Source organism: Dendrobates tinctorius, unplaced genomic scaffold (genome assembly GCF_039654945.1).
Source record: "Dendrobates tinctorius isolate UK_male_01 unplaced genomic scaffold, ASM3965494v1 ptg000036l, whole genome shotgun sequence".
In the NCBI taxonomy this organism is placed as follows: Eukaryota; Metazoa; Chordata; class Amphibia; order Anura; family Dendrobatidae; genus Dendrobates; species Dendrobates tinctorius.
The window spans coordinates 19515001-19530221 of NW_027361704.1; the positions used below are offsets into that span (position 1 = coordinate 19515001).

A 15221-nucleotide genomic window follows, 5' to 3' on the forward strand; every position below is an offset into this window, starting at 1 on the left:
AGTGTTTACTGGTTGGACCGGAAATCACTTCTCAATGTATGTTACCTGCACTGCTCCGTTCCCTCTCCGTAATTTTGTGACTGCATTCTGACTGGCCGGACGGACATCACTGCTAACAGCTCTCTCACTTACTATCAATGAGAACCTCGATCTTAGGCCGGGATCAAACATGCGAGAAACTCGGACGAGTCTTGCATTTTAATACCCAGCACTGCCGCCGGCACTTGGGAGCGGAGCGTGCGGTTGAATGTATTTCTATGCAGCCTCACTCTCCGCTCCCGAGTGTTGGCGGCAGTGCCGGGTATTAAAATGCAAGACTCATCCGAGTTCCTCACATGTGTGATCCCGGCCTAAGATCGAGGTTCTCATTGATAGTAAGTGAGAGAGCTGTTAGCAGTGACGTCCGGCCAGTCAGAGATGCAGTCACAAAATTATGGAGAGGGAACGGAGCAGTGCAGGTAACAGTAGAAGAGGGCCACCAGTAAGCATTATACCAGAACATACAACATCTACCTAGTGAAAGAGAGAAAAGAAACCAGAGTGGCATTTTAAAGTGTCCTTCCAATATTACCCTCTCGCCATAACTGACATTGGGTGATACGGTTGTGGTTACAATCACACAATACCCAGGCAGTACAGGGCAACCTATCTGTAGAGAGTCTCATGGCTTTCAAAGCAAAACTCAACTTGCAAATGTTGTTGTGTCTCTCTATGACCAATGTCAGATAAAGCAACAGAGGAACAATGAAGAGACATTTATTTAAAAAGAGTAGATAAACCTTTATAAGCTTTTTCATTTTACGTACCCTTCTAATTACAAGCAGATCTGTGGGGTTCCAGGTCCCGAGGCCCCCCACCCCATTCTCCAGAGAGGTGCGCAGCTAAGGCGAAAGGAGCATGCATTTCCTGGCTAAGGGTGCACATGGTTTGGTGTATGGATTCAACAGAGGCAAATTCTTAAAATTCCTAAGCTTCTATACAGGAAAGATATATATCTTTGTACCGTGTTAGCCAGTAGATAGAAAAATATTCAGGATTGAGAGTCCTTAGCCATTAAAGGGTATCAACCACTGAGGACTCTTAATTCTGAATACTTTTCTATGCTTCTATACAAATTAAGCCCCATTCTGTGCTCTCTCCTGTCTCACCTCTCGGGAAGCTGGTTTGAGCCATCGGTGGGGGATTTAGGACCCTCATCGATCTGCTTGTAACTAAAAAGCATTGACATATGGCAAAACCTTTTAAAGATTTTAGTTACTCTTTAAATATTTCCCTGCTTATGCCTCATCTCTTTTTTGGTCCACGTGTTATCCGTATGGAATCAGCACAGGGATGACATACGGACGTCATTTGAGTACTATCCATTGTTTAAAAAAGCTGTTCCACTGAATGATCTATGTTAATCTACAAATCAGAACAAAAATGTTATTTTTTCCATTTTTTTGTGGACAGTCCACCAAACAAATACAAAAAAAGGACATGCACATGTATGCATGCCCAAATACCAACTATAGTCTATGGTCTTACTATGAGAAACAAGGATAGAACATATATGAGAGTAGCAGTTGTCTGAATGAGGCACAATTCTTTCTAAACACTGATAAAATGGGTTATTCTTAGAAAACTTACTTGTCGACGCAAGTCTCGTGTTTTTCGTGTCATCTTGTCTATTGCGGTGTTTAGGGCATCGCTTCTCTCCTTTCGTCCAGTCTAAAAAGAGAGTAATGAAATAAAAAACTGTATAAAGTGTAGAGCGACATATTTATCTAATAAAATGGAATGTAGAGAAGGAGCTGACGATTCACTTATACACTAATTGTTGTGCCTAACCTATGGAAAGTATAGCGTCCTTACTAGTGATGATACTCGCTGCTCGTGTTTTCCCCCGAGCATGCTCGGGTGTCCTCCGAGTATTTTGGCGTGCTTGGAGATTTAGATTTCGTCTTATCGGCATGATTTGCGACTGCTAGACAGCTTGAATACATGTGTGGAATGCCTGTTTGTTAGGGAATTCCTACATGTATTCAGCCTGTCTAGCAGCCGCAAATCATGCAGATGAGAGGACGAAAACTAAATCTCCGAGCACGCCAAAATACTCGGGAGGACACCCGAGCATGCTCGGGAAAACCCGAGCAATGAGTATACTCACCACCACTAGTCCTTACATAAAAGACTGACCTAAACTCCTTTAGTGCAGAGCGTATGCAGGGCAGAGCAGGTTTCTGTATGATCTATCTTATTTGATGTCAGAGGAAGGTGTCTTTTGGCAACTTTAACTGTACCGCCAAGTAACATGCCAAAGTCTTGTTATTGCTTATGCTGTTAGGACCTAAACTGTACACAGTCCCTGAAAAACTTGCCAAAGAATTACCCACCTCAGTAGATAAATGACCCTGGTAGGTCGAATTTGCAATCAAAATTTTGCATACAAACTCAAATTAGAAAGACAAAAGACAAGATGTGTACACACACACACACACACACCAATCCAGAAGTGCATCATTTGGGGGTTCTGTGAGGGCTTACAAAAAGAATAACTATGTGAAGGACACTTGACTTCATTGCTATTTATTTGTGACCCAAAAGCAATGAATTAATAGTGCTTACATTTCCCATGTATTCTGAGAGAAGATCCTGCAAAGCTTGCCGAACAGAATTACACTCGGCTACTATTCTTTCCCGGCGGTCATCACGTGTGCAGGAAGAATCAGCCATGAGAGCAGCTCCACTGATGATACTTTCCAATCGTTCTTCCAAGGATGGTCTAAATCTCTCCTCACTGAAGCCTTGAGGATCCACGATGATTTGTTTCTGATTGAACACAACAGAAAATTATTGCGCGTTCAGAATATTCATATTTAAACAGCGCAGAGTGTGCAAAGGACAACATGTGTAATGCAATTGTTATCCTTCTATAAAAAGCTTGACATTCTGAGCTGCTTCTCATTTGGATTGAAAAAACATATACACCAGGTAAGGCAGGTCCACAGAACAAAGGAAGCTTAAAAGATCTGCTTAAGAACCTTCAAATCAGAGGTCCCTCACCTGAAGCTCAGGAACAACATGTGGCTGACAGGCCATGATGTGTGGCTCGAGGCTGTCTGCTAGCTTCATGCATTAGCACCACGTCTAACAGATTGTCGTCTCCAGATGGTGAGTTGTTTGAGTAACTCCATACAGAAAAGATCAGGATGTGTATAGTGGATTTTCGATGGAGAGATAAATATAGTAAGCTGGAGATAGCATGATACTGCTAGTTAGAGGGGTGATGAAGCTGAATGCGATAGCGTAGTGGAAGAGCCTGATGCAAGAATACTGTAAGGTGGGAACCCCTGGAAGTAAGTATGCTGCCTATATGAGAGGGCACCACAAGGTCTCGGTTTAATTTTTGAGCCAAAGCTTTGGCCATCTTTATAGAGGTAACGAGGGGTTCTAGGTATCGCTACTGTGAGGTGAAAGTGGATGTCACTCGAGGGGCTCTACATGTTACTCTCAACTAGATCTCAGAGCTGAAGGTGGGTCTTAAGGTAAGAAAATGGGTACCAATGCTTCAACTAAATGTGAATCTTCCCATGAGACGTACATTTATTCCGTATTTCTTATTGTATATAACAGTGAAAAAGAAACAAGAGAAAAAGTGGAGAATGGAACAAGTGGAAGAGCAAAAGATAGGCTAGTTTCACACTAGCGTTTTGGAGCGCAGCGACAGCCTGCACACAGCTGCCGCTAAGCCCCGCCCCTGCCGCGCCCCCGCCGGTAGCTCCGCCCACCGGCGCATGACGCTGCATGCGCCCTGCGTCCCCTATCTTTATCACAGGGGGCGCAGGCCGTGCGCAGTATGCGTTTGGCGGCGCATGCGCCTTTTTGACGGTGCGCCAACGCAACCAAACTGCAGCAGGTTGCGTTTGGCGCAGGTCGGCGCACCGTCAAAAGGACACATGCGCCGCCAAACGCATACTGCGCACGGCCTGCGCCCCCTGTGATAAAGATAGGGGACGCAGGGAGCATGCAGCGTCATGCGCCGGTGGGCGGAGCTACCGGCGGGGCGCGGCAGGGGGCGGGGCTTAGCGGCGGCCGTGCGCAGGCCGTCGCTGCGCTCCAAAACGCTAGTGTGAAACTAGCCATAGAAGTGGGGTTGGAGAACATGAAAAACTTCATGTTACAACCTCTAGAAAAGTTGTAAGTGAAGGAATTAAGATTGTCACTGCGCAGCAGAGATCCAAACCTCCTGCTGGGCAGAGATAGTTAGTGCTGATCTACTGAGACTGAAAAAACACAGCACCGTGGACACTTCATTTACATAAAAGGTGGCGGTAAAAGCAATAGCAATAGGCTGCAAACCAATCAGAAAGTCATGGCATTTCCTTATACTATGTCATGACTTTTCGGGATAAGAAAACCTCTAAAACAACTGCTGAATACAAAATGAAGCCTTACATCAAAATTGTTCAGCGCAATAGCCAGCTCCCCTCCTCCGTGCTGTGCAGCGATTTCCTCCGAAGAGGTGGCCTGTGCTGCGTTAGAGATGCCAGTCACTGCTTGCTGCAGCTGTTTATAGATCAAGTCTCTGTTTGCTTTGTATGCGGCTACATCAGGATGTTGCAGACATGCTTGGGAAGCGGTATACAGAATTGGAATATTCTTCTGCAAAATTCCACGAGCTGCAGCCATTTGATCTCTGTGTCCCACATCTTTCAACTCCTAAAAGAAAAAGGGAGACTGTTATTCAAGTAACACAAGAAACAAAATGGACACATGGACTCACAGGGTTTTGTTGATCCACACAAACATCAATTAAAGCGGTTCTGTGTGTTTGATCAGCATGAATCTCTGGGTATTTGATGCTCTCATCTGTTTTGTGGACACTTTAGGTTCTGTATAAAACAGAGTTCCATCCCCGTCTCATCGATTTTGCACAGAACTAATTTTAAAAGTCAGTAGACCAAAAAAAAAGTTCTGTCTTCCTCCTTCAGTTTTTAACAACAGATGAGAAAAAAAATTGATGCAACACGAGAGAAAGTAGATCCATTAATCATGGATGTAAAAACTGACATAGATATGTCAATGTAGCCTTAAGATGAGTTCAAAACTTTGCTAAGGAACTCGTTCTGTGTCTGCATGAAAGCGAAGAAAACGTCACATGAGAGTAAAGAGACAATAATGACAGACCACATTATAGTCAGCCGAATGTATCCGTTTCTGACATGGCATCTATTATTTTGCCAGAAGAAATAGTAATGCATGATGCAGCAAAAGAGTCAGTATCTATGCTGCACGCAGAGTTGCAGATGTGAACAGAGCCTTAGCTCGTAAGGTATACATATATTCCTAGTTTTCCTTATTAAGCTTTTCAAAGGCAGCCAGATTCTTCTGTCTATATACTCCAGTACTACTGCTATGAGCACAATATACTTTAGTCACCACCCATTCCTGTCTGAATACATTTCCAAATGTATTTTAAAATAGGACAACAAATTAAAACAATATATGTATCTTAATATCAGCATATATTCCTCACCCCCCTAGTCAAATGGTTGTTCATAATGTTGATGACTCAGGATATTTGTAATACAATCTACTGTGAGGTCCAGCAAGTCTTTAAAGTTAAAAATATTTCTTTATTTCATTCCCCCCCAAAAACACAGACAGACATACAGGCCTGGTTCATCAAGACTGGCGATTTGTTCTCCAGGGGAACATGGTAAGAGTCAAATGCTCGACATTCATTAAGCGGTGCACGCCTTTTTATGAATCTGTGAGTGTCTGATGAGAGGGGGGCTAACACGTGCACCATAGACTGGTTAGAACAGCAATCCCAGCCAGGGCGCACGCAGTAAATGCTGCTGTCATGGATTGATAGTAACTGACCCGCATCAAAGTTAGGGAGCTGGCATATGAAGTAACTATACGTCATATGTCGGTAAGGGGCTAAAAAAGGACATATCAAAATCCCAGAGAGGACTGTTTCAGTGTACACTTTTTAATCCTCATGAATAATAATTCTGGATAATCTTTTCTTATAACTCTGCATTGTTCAGTTCCTATTATTCCTGGAATGTATGAACTAGGCATCACCAATTCCATGGCACACGGTCAGCACTGATTGATCAGTGTCAGACTTTAGTACGGTCACTACAGGGGCGCTGGGTAATAAGGCATCAGTGCATTTATACGTTCTGCAGGAAGGCTTCAGCTATCGTCCAAACTACATCAGAATCAGAGAGAGTTGTAGACGATTTCACAACTCATTTACAAAATACAGTAAAGACTAAAGATTATAATTATTACACAATGGTTACCTGTTGCCGTTTTGCAGCCATTAAATTAAGCTTGTCAACCTCAGCTTTTAATGCTTTGTATTGTATTCCCAAGTCCTGCTCGGTGCCAGCATTTCTTAGTTTAACAATTCCTTCTTCCACCTTAAAATAATAAACGTACTCCATGACTATTGGGAACTGGAATTGCACTAATGTCATCTGGACAAATGTTTTAACATATAAAAAAAATGTCAATTACCACTTTCAGCTGAACAAGCAGTTTGTAGACGTCCGCCATATCAGCCAATATAAGCAACCTTGTAACTGCAGACAGCAATGCACGAGCGGCTCGCACCATGTTCCCACGTTTCACAGAAGAGCATGGATCATCAGCAAACTCTCCAGAGCCGCTTCTCATCACCTCTCCTGTGAATAAATAGCTCTGTCAAATGAGATACAGAGTAGAAAACAAAAGATATGCAATACCTTCATGACATGTGACGTAAAGGAAACTGGTGGGGTCCCTGTATTTGAAGCAGGCTCATGAGCAAAGCACAAAACACACCAAGGACTAACAGCAGCAACCAGTGTCAGCTCCAATCGCTGCTGTGTAACTACTTAAATGTCAGTGACAGCTCTGTTCACTGCTGTGTAACTACTTAAAGGGGTTGTCCGGGCTTTTCACATAATCTCAGTACATATCTGGGCTGCAGAATTAGGACAATAAGTAATTTACTTTCTGTCACTAGTTTGCACAGAACGTCCAAGGGGGGGGGGGGTGTTATGGCATTGAAATGAGAACTAGCTATGGAGGGTGGGGTTGTTGCTATAGAGGGCATGTTTGGAGTAGAGTAGAGCAGGAGGTTACGTCTAGTTCTCATTTCAATGCCATAACACCCCCACCTTGGACGTTCTGTTATGTGAATAGCCCGGACAACCCCTTTAAATGTCAGTGACAGCTCTGATCACTGCTGTGTAACTATTTAAATGTCAGTGTCCGCCCTGCGTAGAGCTTCTGATCCTGCTCTATACTCTCCGAGACACTCTATGACGTAATAGCACATCTTGAGACATTAAGGGAATAAAAAGAAATAAGAAAAACATACTGAATATGCTATTAAAATAAATAAATCTACTTGCTAAACACTGTAAACATAAAGGGAAAAAAAACGCCAAGAAACGCAATAAGAAGCAATCAAAACGTATCAACCCCAGAATAGTATCAATAAAAATATCAGCTTGCCATGTAAAAAAAAAGAGAAAAGAAGACAAGGCCTCACACAGCTCCATCAATGTGAAAGTGAAACTGTTACAGGTCTTAGGGCACATACCCATTTGTGAGAAACTCTGACGAGTCTCGCACGTCAATACCCGGCACTTGGATCAGAGCGTCCAGCTGCATGTATTGCTATGCAGATGAACGCTCCGATCCGAGTGCCGGGTATTGACGTGCGACTCGTCCGAGCACGGTGGATGTGAGATTGCTATAAATTCCATCCACTTTGCTGTAACTGTAAGATTCGGTGTTTTTTCACGCAGTGAAAATAAGCAGCTTCCGAAACTGAACAAAAACTCATCAAAGGACACTTAGCCTTAAAAGTCCTAAAAAACTAAAGCCAGTTCCTTGTTTTGATTTATAGCGAGCAAGGTTTGACATCAGCTCTCCTGTCTGCGATTGTGGAGCCACACTAAAGCAGCACAGCAAAAGTCTCAGTGCGTGTGTGCGCACAACATGGCTGTGGCATGCTCGACGCCTGGATCCTGTCTGCAGCTACTACTCGATGCACCTGGAAGTAGCGGGTGAATGGCTTCAGTGAGATGGGGGAGACAAGGCGTTGAAATGTGTTGCTCAAGTCAACAGCCTTCATTCGCATTGAACCCAACCAAGTGTCAGAAAGCACCTGCAGTCACATTGTGTGTACACCCACACTGACCCTCTAAAAGCGCTACTGTGCTCACTCCTTCAGTGATTTTAGACAGCACTAATGGTACCGTTACACTTAGCAATGCACCAGCGATCCCGACAACGATATGGATTGCTGGTGCATCGCTAAGTGGTCGCTAGTGAGCTGCCAAACAGGCAGATCTCACCAGCAACATAGCAGCGGTTGGGGGTCGTTACTTACCTGTCAGACGAGGCGATCCTGACGTCCTCCCGCCCGCGTCCACGCGTCGCTCGTCTCCACAGCAGGAAGCCCAGCAGGAAGCGCCTGACGAGAAATGATCCAGGACGTTCTCGCGCGACCAGCGATGAGCAGCGGGGGAGCCGGTCGGAGGTAAGTATCAGACATAGCGATATCGCTAGCAATATCGCTGCTACGTCACAAAATCGGTGACGTTACAGCGATATTGCTATGTGTAACGGGGGCTTTACTCTTACCAAAGGACCCCGGTCAATTAAAATAAGGGACTGGTTTTAATATGCAAATAGGAGGATGTAATGGTGTGCAAAGGCATAGGCCACACCAAATGTGCGCAGAAGTACCCTGATTTACATATAAAAAAAATAAAATATTACGTTAAAACTGTATATACCTGGACTATGTCCACTATATAAATGTGTATGCAGATTAGATTGGCATTTTGGGGTGAAAGATTCCCTTTAAATATCATCGTTCTCAGCAACACATTGTCCTGTGTACACGTGCTGCTGAGAACAATGCTTTTCAATGTGCCCATGAAAATCAGGCTAATGATCTTTCTGTGCACATAAAAGTGAGGTCACATCCTGTCTAAACAAGCTATTAAGCAACTGACAATTGGCTTCACAGAGCAGATCAGTAGTTGCTTAACCCCTCCACTCTCAAACCTTTTTTCACCTTCATGACCAGGTCAAGTTTTACAATTCTGACCAGTGTCATTTTATGAGGTCATAACTCTGTAACACTTTAAAGGATCCCTGTGATTCTCAAAATGTTTTTTCATTAAATATTGTACTTCATAATAGTGGTAACATTTCTTAAACATGATTTGCATTTGTGAAAAGAAAAAAATAAATAAATAGGAAATTTGGTGAAAATGCAGCAATTTTCAAACTTTTAGTTTTTATGCCTTTAAATAAGGGACATATGTTACACAAAATAGTTAATAAAATTTCCCACCTGTCTATTTTACATCAGCACAATTTTTGGAAACAATTTTCTTTTGTTAGGAAGTTAGAAGGGTTAAAAGTTGAGCAGCAAATTCTAATTTTTCTAACAAAATTTACATAACCATTTTTTTTTTTTAAAAGACCACATTACATTTGGAGAGACATTGAGGGGCCTATAGGACAGAATACCCTAAAGTGACACTATTCTAAAAACTGCACCCCTCAAGGTGTTCAAAACCACATTCAATAAGTTTATTAACCCTTCAGGTGCTTCACAGGAAATTTTGCAATGTGGAAGGAAAAAATGAACAATTAACTTTTTCCCCAAAAATATTAATTTAGACCCAAATTTCTTTATTTTTACAAGGGTAACAGAAGAAAATAGACCCCAAAAATTGTTGTTCAAAGTCTGAGTAAGCAAATACCCCATATGTGTGGGAAAAGTACTTTTTGGACGCACTGCAGGGCTCGGAAGGGGAGGAGCTGCGCTTGACTTTTTGAACGTACAATTGGCTGGAATCATTAGCGGATGCCATGTCTCGTTTGGAGAACCCTTGATGTGCCTAAACAGTCCATACCCCATACAAGGGACCCCATTTTGGAAACCAGACCCCTCAAGGAATGTACTGTATTTTTCGAACTATAACGCACTCTGCCCCCCCCCCCCCCCCCCCAAAATGTGGAGGAAAATGTGGGGTGCGTCTTATAGTCCGGATGTATCGGCTCTGGCTGTGGTGGGGAGGTGGGGGAGCGGTTTTGGCAGAGTAGCAGGTCACAGAGGCAGGAGCCGGTGGCTTCGGCTAACTCCTGTGCCTGCTTCTAAAGAGAAATGAATATTCACTGCATTCCACGCCCATGGGCATGGAAGGCAAAGAATATTCATTGCTTTTTGGCATCTTAGTATGATTGGCCTCATCCCATTCCTGGTAAGATTGGTCCCCATCCTTATTCTGGTATGATTGGCCACATCCTGGTTCTGGTATGCATGGCCCCATCAGAAAAGATTTATAAATAAATAAAATAAAAAAAAAAAAAAAAAAAGATTGCACTTACCTTCCTCCACTCCCTCACAGCATCCTGCTCTGTTGCCAGCAGCTGCTTAATGCTTGCAAGCAGCGCATGGCAGGGACGTCATGCGCTGCTCACAAGCAGAGCACAGCTGCCGGAATACTCGCTGGGACTGTTCATCGCAGACAGCAGTGAGTATTCATTCCTCTTCAGTAGCGCGCAGTGTCAGCTGGAGCCTTCCTACTGCTACTGGCGGTCATGTGTGCCGATACTTAAGAAAAATGCCAAATTAGTCTTATACATTTTCAGGGTTATACCACTAATTTACCCACTTAAATTTTTGAGAAGACTACAAACTCTTCTCAACAATTTTATTTGGAATTAAAAAAAAAAAGAGCTAGGGCAGCATGTAAAACTCTAGTTAAAAATAAAATGAAAGGAGGTTTGGCGCTTCCAAACTTAATTATTACTGGACAAATTTGATAAAACAATCATTTAATTGGATTAAAACTGAAAATCTTCTGGCTTGGACAGAAATTGAACAATATCTAAATAATAACACTCCACTAACAAAACTAATTTTGAATCATTTGCGGTCTCCTATAGACACTAGATTCTCCTATTTCCCTACTTTATCAGCAATCTATTGGCCTGGAGTCACCTAGCAAAAAAACAAACCCAAAGTAAAAGGGGACTTAGATATGATCAAGTTAAAAATATACCTCTAAAATTTATTGAACTGATATCTGATCAGAAAATGCCAGACTCTTCGAAACTCAAGAAAATAATTAAAATAAATGATCTACATGACGGCAAAGGCTTCATACCAAATCAAGTCTTAACATCTCAAAATAATTCATGTAGTCAGGACTTTATTCCTCTAGCATTAATAAAAAAAAAATCTTTGATGACCCTTCTAAAAAAAATAAATCTTTTGTCACAGAAACTACTAGTCTACTATTATGCAACCCCAACAACAATCTTTACTGGAAGTCAAAAAATATTTAAACCAAACTTAGAATTTGAAATCCTCTTTCATGTTTAATTGGGAAAAGGATGTTAAAATATAAAATCACATCAGAGCAGTGGTAGCCATTTTTTAAATTAACTTACTCATCTAATATTTGTGTGTCACTACACAAACCCTTCTTCAAATTAGTATCAAGATGAGGTAAGTCTTCTGACTGTTGGAGAGGCTGCGGCCTAAAAGGCGACTGGACTCATATTTTGGGGAAGCCCTAAGGCCTCTTTCACACATCAGGTTTTCGCCGTCAGGCGCGATCCGGCGCTTTTGACAGAAACCGGATCCGGCGAAATACAATGCCGGATCCGGTTTCCCCCCCATTGACTTGCCTTTGCGCCGGATCGCGCCGGATGGCCATGCGTTTCATCCGGTTTTCGCCGGATCCGGCAATGTGTCGCGATCCGGCGTCTGGAAAAAACGGCTACTGTAACGTTTTTTGTCTCCGGCGAAAAAGCCGGACACGCCGGATCCGGCGCGTCCGGCTTTTTCACACAATGAAAGCCTATGAGCGCCGCAATGCGCCTGATCCGGCGAAAGCCGGATCCGGTGGCCGGATCCGGTTTTTTTGGTCTGAGCATGCTCAGTAGCTCTGCCCACAAGACATATATAAAAGCAAGACAGTGGGACCCACAGCCACACCCAACATGCCACCCAAGAAAGCAACCAAGCGCAGCAGGAGAAGGCAGAAGACCACTGCAGCACCATCAGCACCACCACCACCCCAAATGGAGCAGCAAATGGAACATGCTGAGGAGGGGAGGCCAGCAGCAGATGAGAGACGGTAATTATCAAATCCCCCATTCCTCCAAACTAGGGCTATTGAATATCAAGATATTCATTGGCCCTTTGTTTCTCTTTATTCAACAGCCGCCCAATAGATGCAGCAGCAGCAGCAGCAGCAATGGCAGCAGCTGGAACACCACCAACAGGCATGGAGTGTGGCCACCAGGAAGACAGCACATCATCTTCTGGGAGCCCTCCCTCGCATCGTCAGCGTTTGACGGTAAGTTTTTATTTCCAAAATCCATCATCTCTGTAATATATGTCTATTCATCGCCTTTTATTTCAAAACAGGATTCACAAGATGAAGAGGAGCTCCCAGAAGAAGAAGGAAGGGGTGGACAGACACTTGGAGTGGGCTCACAATTGGTAAGTTTTTTGCATCAAACACAACATCACACTACACACAACACATAGAAAACAATGTTCTGCAGACCACACACAGCAAACAAATGCCTACATCCAAAGACATAACATTTTTTGTTTTCTTCTCTAGTCTTCCCAATCTGGTGCTCGGCCAAGAGGTCCTCGCAGTGCCTCCCAGGGTCGTCAGCGACAGCAACGCGGCGGTCACCAGCGTGTAAGTATAAATATTTTTGCTTTGTTTTTTTGCACTTATTTCATTTCTTTTGTGGAGGCTAATTATGTTATTTTTGTCTTTTTCTTTAACAGCCTTCACAGCGTGCTCCCGACTCTGACGGTGAGGATGGAGGACTCGATGTGGACCACCTCATCGATCTCGTCAGAGAAAGGGAGCCGCTCTGGAATATGGCTGACCGCCGCCACGCTGACCTTATCGTTACCCGACGACTCTGGGAGGAAATCTGTTCGCTCCTTGTGGGCCGCTGGGAGGACCTCGATGTTCGGGCCCAGATTAAAGAGCGTAAGTATATACAGTACCGGTTGCTTGATGTAAACCAGTGTTTCCCGAACTCCAGTCCTCGTGGTCCCCACGGATCATGTGTTCAGGATTTCTATTTACTATGGAAATCCTGAAAACATGACCCCTGGGGACCATGAGGACTGGAGTTTGGGAAACACTGATGTTGTATACTAACCACTCCTTTCTCGTTTCAGGGAACAGAATTGTGAATCGGTGGCGGTCTGTGAGGGATCGTTTCAAGAAGGAGTTCAATAAAGAGATGCGGGCCCCGAGTGGATCTGGAGGACGCAGGAGCAAGTACAAGTACGCACAAGCCCTGTCGTTCCTCCGGGAAACAATGGTCACTAGAAGGTAAATATTACACACCACATGTGAAAAAAAATGTTAGATGTAACTTTTTTTTTTCAGCCAGGGCCATACCATGTCAGTATTTTAATTGTTTTTTTTTCTCTTTATTCCACAGCACGGTGAGCAGCACTCGGGAGCCTGCACGATTGGACCCTTCTGAGGCGATCCCTGAGGAGACCGGCACCGAGGGACACTTCGACCGCCCCGGTACATCTGCACCTTCCCAGCCTTCCCACACATTCGACCCATCCATCCCATCCACCAGCACAGGAGCATCGTGGCCGCCTACATTACATGAAGCTGCTGGTGAGGAGATCGCTTTCCCTTTACCCCACCCTTCTGCCCCTGCCACCTCTAGTACACCTGCGGGTACTGGGCGGCAGCGGCAGAGGGGTCAGGAAAAGAGTTATGCGCCAGAGTTCTTGCATCTGAATGCATCTTTCCAGAACTGTCTCAAAGTCTTGTCAGAGCAAATCTCCGCAGGCTTTCAGCAGATCAACTCCAGCATTCTGGAGGTGAAGACACTTCTGCAAACCATGCATTCAGAAGCAAGATCTTCGCCAAACCACACCTTTTTCAGGTCTGTTGTGGAGCGCATGGCAACACTATCTCCTACCCAGCAGATGCATGTAATGCATTCGTGCCACGGTGCTCTACAGCAGGTTACATCCCAACCTCCACCTCCCACCACTGTAGTTCCTCCACCTGCACCCCCTCCAGCCACTTTCCATCCTCCCCCTCTTATTACATCTGCACCCCCTCCAGCCACTTTCCATCCTCCCCCTCCTATTACATCTGCACCCCCTCCAGCCACTTTCCATCCTCCCCCTCCTATTACATACCAGCAACCTCACCAGTACCAGCAACCTTCCCAGTACCAGCAACCTCCCCAGTACCAGACATCTCCCCACTTCCAGCAACCTGCCCCGTACCAAACTCCTTCCCCGTACCAAACTCCTTCCCCGTACCAAACTCCTTCCCCGTACCAAACTCCTTCCCCGTACCAAACTCCTTCCCCATACAACTTTCCATCAACATCATCTGCTCCTACAGTCCCTGCCCAACCCTCCACTCCACCGCCCACCACCTCTTCTGCCTCCCACATGTCCACCCATTCTGTAGCTTTTTCCACACCATCACCTCTAACTGTACCTTCCCCACCACGATCCCAGTCCTCTCTCCACACTCCCATTGTCGAAGTGTCCCGCAGCCCCTCCAGCAGTATTTCCACCCCACACTACACCGAGTTATAATGTTTTTTTTGTAATAAAAATGCCCATTTGGTTGGTTTCAAACCTTTATTAAAAAAGTTTTTTTAACTTTAAAAAAACAGTTTACACAAAAAACAATATTTTAAATAAAAGTTAAATTATTGTTTACACTGGTTGTCTGTCATTTCTTTCTGCGGCGAAATATGTTTAAAAAAAAGGTTAAATACAGGGTATTTAAAAGGTAAAAAGGTATTCAAAACCAGGTATATAACTGTGGGTAAATTTTAGCTTTTTGCCACAGTTGTGTTCCTGGTTGTGTTTGAAGCAAAATATTTCACCTGAAAAGTTGTGTTTATTGTTGGTGATTTCCTAACAATGAACACAACTTTTGTTAAAAGGTGAAATACTTTGCATAAAACACAACCAAGGAACACACCTGTGGCCTAAAGCTAAAAATAGTAAGACCATGACAAGATAGCCAACTTTGGTTGGCAAAGGTATATACTGTTGGTCCAGAAGGTACACAAGTTTGGTTAGGGCACAAATCTTTCACACTCTGTCATCCTGCCAGTGTACTCTGCCTTGAGGTGACAAAGTATAGTGCAAAATTGTCCCTCAT

At 44.0% G+C, this 15221-nt stretch overlaps 1 protein-coding gene across 1 annotated transcript in view; it reads right to left on the reverse strand.

Moving 5' to 3' along the window:
• The window catches only part of CTNNA1 (catenin alpha 1), a 143737-nt gene that overhangs the window by 87172 nt on the left and 41344 nt on the right, over positions 1-15221 (reverse strand). The window contains exons 4-8 of the mRNA XM_073573743.1: positions 6517-6683; positions 6300-6419; positions 4438-4701; positions 2608-2811; positions 1630-1710 (exon numbers count right to left, since the gene is read on the reverse strand). Of these exons, the coding sequence (XP_073429844.1) occupies positions 1630-1710; positions 2608-2811; positions 4438-4701; positions 6300-6419; positions 6517-6683 (836 nt within the window). The remainder of the gene's footprint in view (positions 1-1629; positions 1711-2607; positions 2812-4437; positions 4702-6299; positions 6420-6516; positions 6684-15221) is intronic.